General features: G+C 44.1%; 1 protein-coding gene across 1 annotated transcript in view; it reads right to left on the reverse strand.

The window, feature by feature from the left end:
• Positions 1-15,325, reverse strand: part of LOC142215516 (calcium/calmodulin-dependent protein kinase type IV-like) — a 55,562-nt gene that overhangs the window by 17,961 nt on the left and 22,276 nt on the right. Inside the window, exons 6-7 of the mRNA XM_075283701.1 lie at positions 11,761-11,851; positions 6,475-6,549 (exon numbers count right to left, since the gene is read on the reverse strand). Coding sequence (XP_075139802.1) covers positions 6,475-6,549; positions 11,761-11,851 — 166 coding nt within the window. The remainder of the gene's footprint in view (positions 1-6,474; positions 6,550-11,760; positions 11,852-15,325) is intronic.

The following is a 15,325-nucleotide window of genomic DNA, read 5'->3' on the forward strand; positions in this document are numbered from 1 at the left end:
CCATCTCTGCCCCCATATTCATGTCCCCTCCATCTCTGCCCCCATATTCATGTCCCCTCCATCTCTGCCCCATATTCATGTCCCCTCCATCTCTGCCCCCAGTGTCATGTCCCTCCATCTCTGCCCCCAGATTCATGTCCCGTCCATCTCTGCCCCCAGTGTCATGCCGTCCTCTCCATCTCTGCCCCCAGATTCATGTCTCCACATCTCTGCCCCCAGATTCATGTCCCCACATCTCTGCCCCCAGTGTCATGTCCCCCCATCTCTGCCCCCAGTGTCATGCCGTCCTCTCCATCTCTGCCCCCAGTGTCAAGCCGTCCTCTCCATCTCTGCCCCCAGTGTCATGCTGTCCTCTCCATCTCTGCCCCCAGTGTCATGCCGTCCTCTCCATCTCTGCCCCCAGTGTCATGCCGTCCTCTCCATCTCTGCCCCCAGTGTCATGCCGTCCTCTCCATCTCTGCCCCCAGTGTCATGCCGTCCTCTCCATCTCTGCCCCCAGTGTCATGCTATCCTCTCCATCTCTGCCCCCCGTGTCATGCCGTCCTCTCCTTCATCTGCCCCCAGTTTCACGTTCCACCTCAGCGTACACGACATTACACTTACCTTCTCCTTCGTACCCTCGCAGCTCTCTGCGCGCCTCTCTCTCACTGGTGCACAGTTGTAGATGCGATGTGACGTCCTCACATTGCGTCTACAAGCCAGTAGCGGCGGCGGCGGCGAAGCGAGGAGCTGACACAGGTGTCAGCTCCTCGCTTCGCCGCTGCCGCCGGCTACTGGCTTGTGGACGTGATGTGATCACACACAGGTCAGCTCCTCGCTTCAGTTCAGCCACATATGTGTCAGCGAGAGAGGCGCGCAGCGGCGAAGCGAGGAGCTGACCTGTGTCAGCTTGCTTCAGCCGCGTATGTCTTCAACTCAGATCTGCATCCTCTGGATGCAGATCTGAGTTGAAATAGGACATACAATGACTGCTACAGGCACCAGGGGCCCGCACACCCATTTTTCAATTTGGCCGGGCCCCTGACGCCAGTAGCAGTAGTACTGGCCTATCGGCGGCCCTGCTTTCTGTACCAGGAGGACAATCCCTTGGCAGTGGATGCCCTGTCCATCCCATGGAGGTTCAGGCTGATATACAACTTCCCTCCAATTCCCATCATACCCAAGGTATTGATGAAGATAAGACAGGACCAAGTCTCAGGAATCGCCATAATCCCGTTCTGGCCGAAAAGGACTTGGTTTCCCCAGCTCATGAGGATGAGTCAAGGCGTTTAATGGAGGCTCCCCCCCCCCTCCCAGACCTGGTAACCCAAGGAGAGCTGACCTGCCAGGATCTGAGAAGATTCAACCTGACAGCCTGGAGGTTGACCAGTTCCTAAGGAATAGCGGACTTTCAAGAGCTGTCCTGAAGACGCTTACATATGCCCAGGCAGAATCAACTAATAAAAATTAACGTAGAATCGGTAATGTATTTAATTCCTGGTGCTGGGAACGTGAGGTGGACTCCTCGGATCCCCCAGTGGAGGCGATCCTGGACTTCCTTCAGGACGGGCTAGACAAAGGGCTCTCTGTCGCTGCCCTGAAGGTACACGTAGCCGCTTTGTCCGCCTATCTGTGGAAGCTTTTTTCTCAATACTCTCTAATAAGCACCTTTTTAAAGGGTGCTGGGAGGTTGAGACGAGCAGTCACTGCTCCCGTCCACAAATGCTATCTCAGTACGGTCCTGTCAGCACTATGTGAAGAGCCTTTTGAGCCTCTAGAAGAGACAGAACTGAAGTTCCTCACCTTTAAAACAGCTTTCCTCCTGACCATAACTTCGGCCAAGAGGTTAGGAGAGTTACAGGCATTCTCCTCTGAAGAACCTTACACCATTTTCTTCGAGGATAGAGTCCAGCTCAGGTACCTCCCTGGATTTAGGCCTAAGGTACCTTCCATTTCCAACTTGGAACAGTTGGTTACATTACCGGTATTCCACCCGTCTCCTTCCTTGGCGGAAGAAATCAGATTCCATACCTTGACTCTGTCCAGATGTCTGAGGATCTATATAGAGTGCACTCGCTCCTTCAGAAGAGCGGAAAACCTCCTCGTCAATTTCGCAGGAAGGCAGAAGGGCCTTAAGGCCTCTAAACCCACCATATCCAGGTGGGCGAAGGAGACTATTAAAACTTCTTTTTCATCCCAAGGTCTGCCTCCACCTGCCTTCCTGAAGGCACATTCTACGAGGTCAGTGGCGACCTCATGGGCTGAGAAGCGGGCTTTGCCCCTAGAGCAGATCTGTTCTGCAGCTGCATGGTCCTCAGACTCCACTTTCGTTAAACACTACAGATTAGCCGTTCTGCAGAAGCCTCTGCCATCGGGCGTGAGGTACTAAGTTGAGTGACAAAACCTGCCCTACGGGATTACTTGATATCTCCCCGTATTGTGCCGCTGGTGGGACGACAGGGAATGGATGATTATGTAGATAATCTGTTTTCCCTTAGTCCCAACAACGGCACAAGGCTTCCCTCCGTATGCTTGCAATAAGAATTGTAAAAAAAAATAAAAATAAAACTTTAACAAAAATGTACATGTATATACATATGTATAAAGTTGTCTGTATATTATACTCTTACTAGCTGGTACCCGCGACTTCGTCTGCGGTGATTGTAGAAGTGGGTATATACAGGCATGGGTAAGGTTTTCGTACTGTGTATAAGGGATGGGATATGAAATGTAACTTTGTATCTTGTTTTTGCTGTAATTCAGACAATACATGAGATTTTTGTGTTGAAGTTACTTTGTATTTGAGCTGCTATATATATGGTGTTGTGAGAAACTTTACATAGTGACTTTGGGACAGAGGTATTTGAAGTTCCCGCCGATGGCATTTTTTGATTTTCATTTTTGACTCCCCTCCCTCTAAACCCCATAACTTTTTTATTTCTCCGCTCCCAGAGCCATATGAGGTCTTAATTTTTGCGGGACAAATTTTTCTTCATGATGCCACCATTAATTATTCTATATAATGTACTGGGAAGCAGGGAAAAAATTCAGAATGGGGTGGATTTGAAGAAAAAATGCATTTCTGCGACTTTCTTACGGGCTTTGGTTTTACGGCGTTCACTGTGCAACCAAAATGACATGTCCCCTGTATTCTGTGTTTCCTTACGATTCTGGGGATACCAAATTTATATGGTTTTATTTACATTTTGACCCCTTAAAAAAAATTCAAAACTGTGTTTAAAATTTTTTTTTTTGAAAAGTCGCCATATTCCGACAGCCGTAACTTTTTTATACGTGCGTGTACGGGGATGTATAGGGCGTCTTTTTTTGCGTGACCGGGTGTACTTTGTAGTTCTACCATTTTTGGGAAATGTTATTGCTTTGATCACTTTTTATTCAAATTTTTATCAGAATCAAAACAGTGAAAAAACAGGGGTTTGGCACTTTTGACCATTTTTCCCGCTACAGCGTTTACCGAACAGGAAAAATATTTGTATAGCTTTGTAGAGCAGGCGATTTCGGACGTGGGTATACCTAATATGTATGTGTTTCACAGTTTTTAAGTACTTTTATATGTGTTCTAGGGAAAAGGGGGTGATTTGAATTTTTAATCCTTTTTATTTTTTAAAAAATATTTTTTCTACTTTTTTTAAAAAAATTTTTTTTGCATTTTTTAGACCGCCTAGGGGTATTGACATGGGTGGGGGGTGTCGCGGATTGTCAGAGCGGTGGGGGTCGGCAAACATGGCTGCTCCGGAGCGTTAAAGAGCGCCTCCTGGAGTATCGTTAAGGTGAGGGGCAAAGTGGTAAAGTATATGTATATGAGATTGTGTGGGGTTAGGGGTGAGCCTGTAGAGGGCAATATGAATTTTGTGGCTTGCTATGGTCCAAAGTGTGTGAGATTGCAGAGATGGTGGTGTGAGTTTGGGTTTTGTGGGGGTCCTGGCACAAACGTATGTGCGCTATTGTGACGAAAAGTAGCCTATTGTTTAATCGGGTGTATTAACTATGTTTGTGGAAAATTTCAGCCGAATCGGTCAAGCGGTTTTTCCGTGATTGAGGAACAAACATCCGAACATGCAAACATCCAAACAAACAAACACACAAACCCACAAACTCACAAACTTTCACATTTATAATATTAATAGGATACTAACACGTGGAGGGAAGGTCTCTGTGCCCTCTTATAGGGGCCAGCCATGTGTAAATAATTTGGCTAATTAAAAATTCCACCTGTATTACCAGCACACAGGGGCAGAAAATACCCCGTATTGTGCCGCTGTTGGGACTAAGGGAAAACAGATTATCTACATAATCATCCATTATTGCTCATGGCAAACACCTTAGGTAATTAAAAAAAAAATTAGTCTGAATGGCTGCAGTGGGCAACTATTGCCCATTATTCTTTACATGTATCTGAGCAATTACACCTTTGGGAGTTTGAAAACAATTTATAAGAGGAGTTACTTATTCCTTTATTTTTTGTTTGCTAAAATTGTAATAAAAGATAAAATATTTGTCAGTGCTCATAACCCAATTAAACAGGTTATCCAATTTTATAAAATGGATGGCTTATCCTTAGGTGAAGTGTAAGGTGACAGGGACTACGTACCACAGTACACTTATAGTTTACACCAGAAGAGTGGTGTAAATCTAATCTATTCAAGCTTCCAACTGACTAAAATTTCAGTTTTTGGTGCCCAAATGGCTCAAAATATTCCACATTTATTAAGAAGCTTGAATCTCTTAATAATTGTGGTGTTCTGACACAAGCAAACCACAGACAAAGACATACCAGATTCTGCGGGACAGTCCCGGATTATTTATGCTAAGAGGAGCAGCACGTGACTGTGTTTCACCCATCAAACTCATCGGAAGGAAGGAAAGTTGAGTGTGAGCATAGAGACAATAAAGAGACATTTTGGAGCAGTGGCATAGCTAGGAATGGCAGGGCTCTGTGGCGAACTTTTGACATGGCCCCCCCAACCAATGCCCGCTGAAGACCTCTACCAACCCCCTCTCGCATTCCTGCGCTCTCTATTATGCCCCATAGTGACCCCTGCACACATTATTATGCCCCATAGTGGCCCCTGTACACACTATTATGCCCCATGGTGGCCCCTGTACACACTATTATGCCCCATGGTGGACCCTGCACACACTATTATGTCTCATAGTGGCCCCTGCACACAGTATTATGCCACATAGTGGCCCCTACACACAGTATTATGTCCCATAGTGGCCCCTGCACACAATATTATGTCCCATAGTGGCCCTATACACAAAGTATTATGCCACATAGTGACCCCTACACACAGTATTATGCCCCATTGAGGACACCTATGAACAATTATTATACTCTGGGGGGTTTTCAGACCCCAGAGTATAATAATCGGAGACCGAAGGGGGGGGGATACAAACATAAAAAACAATGTTACTTACCTATCCCCGTCTCTGCTGCAGTCCTTGGTGGTGTCGGCCATCTTTAATGATATCCGGGATGTCACATGACCTGGGACGCAGGCCCCGGTCATGTGACGTCGGGTAGAGTCACAGAACTAGGCCCAAAGCCTGCCCAGAGATGTAAGTAACACAGTTCTTTATGTTACTTTACCTCCCCTGGACCTCTGATCATTATGCTTGGGGGTCTGAAAAGACCCCCAAGTATAATAGTGATGTTTGTGGCGCCCGTGGCATCACTTACTGATCCCAGCCACTACCAGGATCGGTAAGTAAATAGGGCCCGTTTCCGGCTGGAGTAACTCCAGCCGGTAATGGCCTATTAAGAAAAGAAAAAAAAACGCAGCGGTAGCGGCTGTGGCCAGGCCCCTGATGTCCTGGGCCCTGTGGCAGCCGCTACCCCTAATGTCCCGGGCCCTGTGGCAGCCGCCACCCCTGCTACCCCGGTAGTTATACTACTGTTTTGGAGTATAGAAATCTGACCAATCAGTTGGTTAAAAAAAAAAAGTGAAATGTATCCATTTCTTTTAATAGTCCATGAAAAATAGACAAACAGAATGAATGCTCGTCGTCCTGTCGAATGTAGGAAATGGCTGTTATAAACGGACCAATTTGTCCATTATTCACAGCAATGAAACAGACATGGTCTGTTATAGCCTAATAAGTAGCACATTTTACTGTGCATTTCGCCTACAAACCAATGGCCTTTAAACTGAATGCTCAGTATACTAAGTACAGTAAATTGTACTACTCAGCAGGAAGGCCTAGTAAAATATTCTGCTCAATACTGCAATTGAGAAGCATACAATTCTTAGTTAAAAATGCACCGTGTAATCCTAGTATGGTTATTTATCAGTCCTGCTATATCTGGTGTACACTATGATTCCACATGCTCACTCTGTTGAGTCCTGATATGTATACAGTAATTTGTTTGTACACACAAATAATACACCTATCTGTGTATTTGTCTTATACTTATGAGAAATGACTTTATACGATTTTCATAAAATCAATGTCATGAAGTCATGTACTTACCGCAGTATCCTGGTGTTCCACATACAGTCTTCATAGCAATCTGATCATCTCTAATTTTAGATAGGCCAAAGTCAGCTTTAATGATAAAAACAACATTGATTGCTGATTAATTGAAAGATCATAAAGTATTACATGTGTAAGGGCATGGATGCCACCCCCTTACCTGGTTGCAGTCTTAAGTGTAGGACACTTCAGATGTGTCTGCGTACCCAAGTGTGCATGTGTTTATGCTTGTTGTGTTACAATAGTAGTGTTTGCTGCGTGTTGTTTGGTTTACTGATGTAAATGCCGATGACTCAGGAAAGTCATAGCCACTTTAATTGGTATTACAGAGTCATCTTCTTCTAGTACTCTCTGGATGAGGTGATGTGATGTCTCCCATAAAGGAAAATACTGTTGTGTCTACTGTTTGTGCTGCCTGTAGTGGGTTTTCACGCTTCCCCAAATACAGTTTACACACTCTGTGGCTTAGCACTTCTTATATCGATGTGGGAAAGCTGACTATATTAGGCCTTCAGGAGTCTGGTCTCAGGACTTTGATGCCACCAGAGTAGTTATTTGTCTGTGTGGAGTGGCCTCTGTTTCTAAATGCTTGGGGAGTATAAAAATAATACTACCGGTTAGGAGCAACCAAAAATTATAGATGAACCTCGTCAATATTCACAATACTAATCAGTGAGTGTATACAGTAGGAGAGTCCTTGGTCTTCAGATGGGAAGAAGGCAGGTTGAGATGGCCCTATATACCAATGACTTGCTTCTCTACAACACTAAGCCTCATGCTTCTTTCTCTTCCTTTCTAAATGAGTTCCAATGCTTTGGTCACCTAAGCAATTTTAAGGTTAATCTCTTTACGAGCAAAGCCCTCAATATTACCCCTCCTCCATCGGAGGCCATCCACCTAGCAGACCAGCTCCCCTTTAAATATCAACCCATGTCAATTAAATATCTGGGGATACAGATCCCCTCTGATCTAGCCTGCCTCTTTCGACTTAACTATCTTCTACTTTTGTAGAGTACTGTGGCGGACCTGCAGAAGTACAGCGCTTTGGACTTAACTTGATTTAGTCGTATTCAGGCCCTGCCCATCCGTGTTGCCACGGTTTATTGTTTCCCGCCTGCAGTCAGCTTTTGGTCGCTGCCTTGAATTATGGCTCACTTTCACCCAAAAAGTGTCAGTTATGTTCTTATCCGAGCACTTCATGACAGTATGGAACTGTGTGCCACAGCAGTGTGGTCGCCAGTGACCCGGACTTTTAGGGTCCCTTCACACGGCGTAAGCGCTCGGCTCATTCCGAGCCGTACATGCGAGCGCTTCTAAACACTTCCCATTCACTTCAATGGGAACACGCGTAAAGCCGGCTTTACGAGCGCTCACATTGAAGTGAATGGGAAGTGTTTAGAAGCGCTCACGTAAACGGCTCGGAATGAGTCGAGCGCTTACGCCGTGTGAAGGGGTCCTGAGTCAAGCTTGCTATTTAATAACCTCATGTTCCCACCGGGCTGTTCGGTCCATCACTTTCTCTGCTGGGTCGTGTAACCGGGACCTCGTTACTATCTTCTCTTGATCAGCTTTGTGCTTCATACCCCGACAATTCTCTGTCCTGGTTGGAATACAATCAACTCATTGGTCCTTTGTAGGTTTTCCCTACACCAGCTACTCTCTTCTAGTCCAACTACCTTGGTGAGTGATTTCTTCAGGAGGAGACCCCCTTGAGTGGTCTCTCCCTACTGTATGGTACACCCCTCGCAGCAGCAACTCCAAGCCCCCCTTCCCAAACCTTGTCCTGGGGCAAGGATTTACCACGCAGTTTTTCTCCTGCTGAGTGGTCTAGGTCCTTACTGCAGTGTTCAGGAGGAAAACTTCAAAATGTTATCCTGTTGGTATTGTTTCCAGACCTCCTACGTGTGATATATCTAGGTGTTTTTGATTGTGCTGGCACTGTGGTTCTGAGAAGGGAACTCTCTATCATGATTGGTGGGACTGCACAGGGCTTCCATATTTGACCTACAGTATACACTAAGGTCAGTGGTCGCTCCCTGGTGCCCTCTCCGCAACAGTCATCCCAGGGAAACTCTCCAAGATAAATGGTGACCTTCTGTGACACTTCCTCATGACCGCTTGATCAGTTATTAATTGACAATGGCACAGTATGACTGCTCCTTCCTTAATGGAGTGGCTCCAGGAGCTCCTTCGAATCCAGAGGATGGATATTTTTGTTGCAGAGGAATCTGACGACTCTTCTAAGTTTGATGCTCTGTGGTGGCTGTGGGTGGAGTTCCAGGAGTCAGTACATTTCTCTAACCTTTATTCCTGATTTTGGGTGATTTTTTTCTGTTTTCTGATTCCCTCTGATGCTTTGACCCTTCCCTCCCTCTATCCTCTTGTTCCCTCCCTCCATCCCACTCTTTGCATGATGTCCTATACCTGTTTGTCCCCTTGAATTGTGGTTACAATTGTGGGGACAACCTTTGACAGTCACTTCCTCAATCAAACTCAGGGGGCTGCTTAGGGAGCGTTCACACTACTCAGTGTCCGAAAGGTAGTGTCCACTGCTAATGTCCGTTCAAAATCTTGCATGGACATTAGCAGCGGACACTAGCTATGTCTGTGACATTTTGTATCGATTTAAATGGAGATCGGGTGCGTTCTTTTACAGTCCGTGGGTGTCCTTAACTGTCCGTTCCTAAAGATATCCGACTTTTCAAGCGGACAGCAAAACCCGACATGTATTTAAATCAATACAAAATGTCACGGACACAGCTAGTGTCCGCTGCTAATGTCCGGGCAAGATTTTGAACTGACATTAGCAGCGGACACTACCTGTCGGACACCGACGGTAGTGTGAATGCCCCCTTACTGTTCTGGCCAACTGCCCTGACCTTTGACTTATCCACTTATGCACATATGTTACATGCCTCAATCTAACCAGTGTATGCCAGATCCTTGGTGCTTTGCCCAGATCTCTATATAGAGGATAAAGGGTAAATACTAGAGAGGCTATTTAGTCAACATAGGGTAAGTCTACATATCTTCTGGACCTCTCTGCAGCTTTTGACACTGTTGACCATCAACTTCTCCTCACTATGCTCCGCTCAGTCGGCCTCAACGACACTGCGCTCTCCTGGTTCTCCTCATCTCTCAGACTGCACTATCAGTGTATAATTTGCGGGCTCTGTTTCTTCCCCTCTTTCCCTTGCTGTTGGGGTTTCTCAGGGCTCGGTCCTAGGCCCCCTGCTCTTTTCACTCTACACAGCCCCCATTGGACAAACCATTGCCAGATTTGGCTTCAGGTACCATCTTTATGCTGATGATTTATACACATCTTCCCGGGACATCACCCCTGCACTCATACAGAACACCAGTGACTGTCTCTCTGCTGTCTCTAATATCATGTCCTCGCTCTATCTGAAACTAAATCTCTCTAAGACAGAACTACTACTGTTTCCACCATCTAATAGATCTATCCCTGATATATCCATTGCAGTCTCAGGCCTTACTATAACTCCTAGGCAGTGTGCCCGCTGCCTTGGTGTCATGTTTGACGCAGCCCTTTCCTTCACCCCTCATATTGAATCATTCGCACGTTCATGTCACCTCCACCTCAAAAACATCTCCAGAATACGCCCTTTCCTCACCAGAGATACACTAAAGACACTTATTGTCTCTCTGATTCATTCTCGCCTTGACTACTGTAACTGCTTACTAATCGGTCTTCCCCTCACTAAACTCTCCCCTCTACAATCTATTCTGAATGCAGCAGCCAGGCTCATCTATCAGGCTAGACGCTACAGCAATGCCTGGGTCTGTGCCAGTCGCTACATTGGCTGCCTATTCATTATAGAATAAAATATAAAGTTATCACCCTCATCCACAAGGCTCTCCATAATGCTGCACCTCCATACATTTCTTCCCTCATCTCTGTCTACCGCCCAACCTGTGCTCTCCATTCACTCAATGACGTAACACTTACATCCTCTATTATCAGAACCTCCCACGCTCGTATACAAGACTTCTCCTGAGTTGCACCACTTCTCTGGAATGCTCTACCCCGGACAATCAGATTAACTCCCAATTTCTACAGTGTCAAACGCAAACTAAAGACGCATCTTTTCAGACAAGCCTATCACAATTTCTAACGTAAACCCTTAACCCTCCTCTGTCCCCGCTCCCACATTTCCCCACATGATATGATGTCATCTCATGCTAACTTTATAGGTCCAAGCTCCATCCACATGTTAAAGGACACGACTGTTGACGGCTCATTAACTTTTATGTTTGTGTAATGACAGTAGCCTCTATTACAAAAGTGTCTGACCTCTGCATAAGTAATGCCACCCCTGCTACCTCTTGTGTCACCCCCTACCTCATAGATTATAAGCTCTTGCGAGCAGGGCCCTCAGTCCAATTGTGTGAAATGACTTTCTTTGTAATGTATCTTTCTGTCTGTATTTGAAACCTACAAATTGTACAGCGCTGCGGAATCCCAATTTCTACATTTTCAAACGCAAACTAAAGACACATCTTTTCAGACAGGCCTATCACAATTTCTAACATAAACCCTTCCGTACTATAATTAATCACCAAAATGTAACCTTCCTCTGTCCCCGCTCCCACATTACCCCACATAATATGATGTCTTTTCAGGCTAACTTTATTTGTCCAAGCTCCATCCACATGTTACAGGACACCACTAGTGATGGCTCATAAAGTTTTGTTTGTATAATGACAGTCACCTCTGTTACAAAATTGTCTGAATACAGTATAAGCAATGCCGCCTCTGCTACCTCTTGTGTCACACCCTCTACCTCATAGATTGTAAGCTCTTGCAAGCAGGGCCCTCAGTCCCATTGTGTGAAATGACGTTCTTTGTTATGTATCTGTCTGTATTTGAACCCTAAAAATTGTACAGTGCTGTGGAATATGTTGGCGCTATATAAATAAAATTTATTATTATTATTATTATTATTATTATTATATTATTATTATTATTAAATACAAATCTTTTGGCATGGATTTTTCTGCAAATCTATTACATGCATGATTTGCTATATATTTGAAGAGCATGTCTATCCATTGGTTGCAAGACTAAAATCCACTGTAAAAATCTGCTGAAAAAAATTTGATGCTGCAGAAGGGAGAAATTTATAAAAATCTACCACTTTTCTTTTGATAAGGGGGACCCAGGAAATTTTTTAGCAGTTTTTTTTTTGTTTTAAGTCATTGGAGAAACAATTCCATTAACTCGACTACACTATGAATGTGTGAACCTGCCATGAACTTTACCAATTTTAAGAAGGGAATTTGGAGACCTATCAGCATAAAGGAGATTTTCTGGCTTGAGGTCACGGTGAACAATTCCATTTGCGTGCAGATACTGGAAAAAAAAAAGAGCAGAGTAGGATTCAATAATTTAACCAAAACCAATGCTACCTGTGCTACTAGTACTAGTGACATAAACTGACATAGTTCAGCACACAGAGATCTAGGTGAAGTCCAGTAATTTTCTAAAAACTAAACTGAAACTTAAAGTGACACTTCAGCATTTTTTTTTAGCTGTACAAAATTTGCTATTGCTGATGCCTTCATCCAGATCTAGTACTTGTATTTATTTCCCTTTACTGCAGAGCTAGCTCATACTAACATATACGTTCCAGAACCTTAGACTATGAGGATGATGCCACCAAAAGTTCTGTGAAACTGCACCAACTGCTATTGATCACACTGGGTAGGTAATGGGCGGATGGTTACCTGACTATAAGAGAGAGGGCTATAGGGAGCAGATTATGTTAAAGACAAAAGGGTGACATTTCAAAAAAACAGAAGAGCAGTGTAGGATGAAAACATTAGGGCAAAAGACCAGGGTAGGATGAATCTGAGGTTACTTTATAGTTCTCAACAGGGCCGCAACTCTAATGAGGCGAGGTGAGGCGGTGGCCTCAGGCGGCACTTTGGAGGGGGCGGAAGCCAGGGCAATTAGTATTTTTTTTCTAAACTAGCGCAGGAGAGGGCTGCCCCGAAAACAAACCGAGCAGCCGGGCAGCCGTCTCCAGGCTAGTTTAGACCTCTGCGGCTCTCCTGACCAGTCTTTGCAGTCACAGCCGGATCCACCGTTTTCTCCACCTTCTGAGGCTCCACTTCTGTTACCTCTCTGCTTCTCCTGTACCATATCCATGCAAAAATCTCCGTGAGTATCACAGCAACAGAACTGGCCACATGCTACAAGCATGATCCAGACACTTACTTTACTTGGATGGGACTGCGCTGTTGAGCCACTGCCTCTTGCACCATAACGAGTTCTACCCAGGGCATGCACTTGGAAAAGAAGCCAGTCCCATACAAGGAAAGCAAGTGTCCAGATCACGCTGCAGCAGGTGGTCAGTTCTGGTGCTATGATACTCACTGCAATTTTTGCATCTATCTGGTACAGCAGAAGCAGAGAGGTAACAGAACCAGAATCTCAGAAGGAGGAGAAGACAGTGGATACAGCTGTGACTGCACAGACACATCAGGAGAGCCTGGAGTTCAGGGATTTGGCTGAAACACAGAGCTCCAAGAGATTGCAAACTCAATACTGCTGATCCTAACCACAGCCAGCAGGGGTCGTCTTGTCTAGGAATCCAAGTAACTAAACCTGACCAAGCCAAGAATGAAGAGAAGCCCAGGTCACAGGTCAAAGACACAGAAATACTGTCTGACAGACAGTAATTGGACAAGGTAACCTGCAGAGGAATGAAAAAAGTGTGCTAAGTCAAAGTGAGCACCCCATATATGTCCCAAAGGAAGAGGCATGGCGGTCCAAAGGGAAGTGACCGGAAATGTGGGAAGACGTCCTCCTGTAAGTATTACTGCACGAAATATTACTGCATTGTATTCACTGTAATGTTACCACAAGCACCCCAATGATCTAAAAAAGAAGACACTGTGGGAATGGTCTTTTAAACCATATCAAGAAGACTCAAAATAAATCCGTTTAATGTCCCTTTAAAGCAATATCCTGTGAGACACATTTATTTTATGTTATTTAAGTACAAGGGTAAATCTATATAGACAAATCTTTTGGCATGGATTTTTCAGCAAATCCATTACATGCATGTTTTTCTATATATCTGCAGAGCATGTCTACCCATGGGTTGCAAGAGTAAAATCCACTGTGAAAATCTACTGAAAAAATTTCTATGCTGCAGATTTAGAGTGTGGGGAAAAAATGTGTTACTATTTTGGTGTAGATTTACGATTGTAAATTCTGGTGTAAAATATGGCACATTTAGACAAAGGCTTGATGCATTATGGTGTTTCTTAGCACATGTATTTTGAGATAAAAAATTTTTGCTTGAAATTCTGACTCAAAGTAAACTGTGAAGGTAATAAGAATGTAATGTATGAAAATCATTGTTATCCTTAAGAGCTGAATGATAAATGGGGTTGTTTATGATTGAAACTGGAATAATGTTATATGACAAGATGGTGCCTGCACTTCAAAGTGGGATCCTTTGTGTGCAAGTGAAGACAGATGTTTGGCTCACTGCCAGGAGACAACTCCTGGAGATACCACCCAAGGCCGGGAGCAGCTGACTATATATGGAACTATTTAAACTTTCTTTCTTTGTGTGATTAAGATGTATTACACCAATCAGGAACGCACACAGGACTTACACTGTTCTTATCTCTCTTCCATTGTCTGCTGCTATTTAGCCGCACGTTGTTTTAAATAATCTACCAAACTAGTATCCCTGCGCTATGCTGAGGAGGTCCAAAAGACCGGAACAGCGCTGTCCATAGCTGGGAATCTGTTCCTTTTGGAATAGAAATACTAGTTTGGCAATAAACCCCGCATCATATCAGTAGGCTTATTAACTGAGTCATGAATGATGTTAAGGGGGCTGCCACTAGAGGGCAGCATACAGAGGCACTGTTCTCCTAATTACATCCTGGAGAATAGATTTGCATATTTTTTACCCAGAATCCCTTGCAAGTCTCTGTACGTCTATGTAGATACACACTCTCCCTAATATGTATGATTATCCCCTGACCCCCTTAAATAAATTGCGTCAGTGTTCTTCCTCCTTGGCTGAGAGATTAACTAATACCAACATTGTGTGTCTGGTGTCATTTCCTTACTGCTGGCACTCAGCCTTATTAATTAGGACAATGACAGTTACGCAGGATTATTGGTCAATTGGCCATCAACATGGCCTCTGACCTTATCAAAACCAACTAATAGGTGATATATACTTAGGCTAGACATTTTATAAAATGCACCAGATTTATCATCCAACATCTGTGCCAGATCTAAAATTTCTAGCATCCAAATCTTTAATTTCCTGTCTGGTCAAGTGTGCTCAATAAAGTTGATGAATTTGTTTCATTTTCTTGATGTCTCATGGTTTCTACTCTATCTATTCCCATCATATGTCTGAACTGTATAACTACTACTTCTTCTTCTATAATAATTTTTATTCTATCTATAATATAGCACTAATGAGTTTTTTCACTTGGCTGTATAAAATATGTCTGGATGTTAAAGAGGACCTTTTACCACCCCAAGGCTGTGCAGTTTTTTGTACCATGTTATAGATGGTGCTACACAGCCGAAGCTGCTCTGACACTGCCTTCTGTTAATTGGACAGTGTCAAAGTGAAAAAACGCATTGTCAAAAAAAAGTGTCAATGTGAAAAAAAAGCATTGATTTTCTGATACTTTATAGAGATGAGCGAACAGTAAAATATTCGATGTTCGTTATTCATTCCGAATAGCATCTCAATATTCGGCTATTCAAACGCATATCGAACGCCATTATAGTCTATGGGAGAAAATGCTTCGTTTCAGGGGATCCCACCCACCATTCGAC

This window comes from Leptodactylus fuscus, chromosome 1 (assembly GCF_031893055.1).
Source record: "Leptodactylus fuscus isolate aLepFus1 chromosome 1, aLepFus1.hap2, whole genome shotgun sequence".
NCBI classification, from domain to species: Eukaryota; Metazoa; Chordata; class Amphibia; order Anura; family Leptodactylidae; genus Leptodactylus; species Leptodactylus fuscus.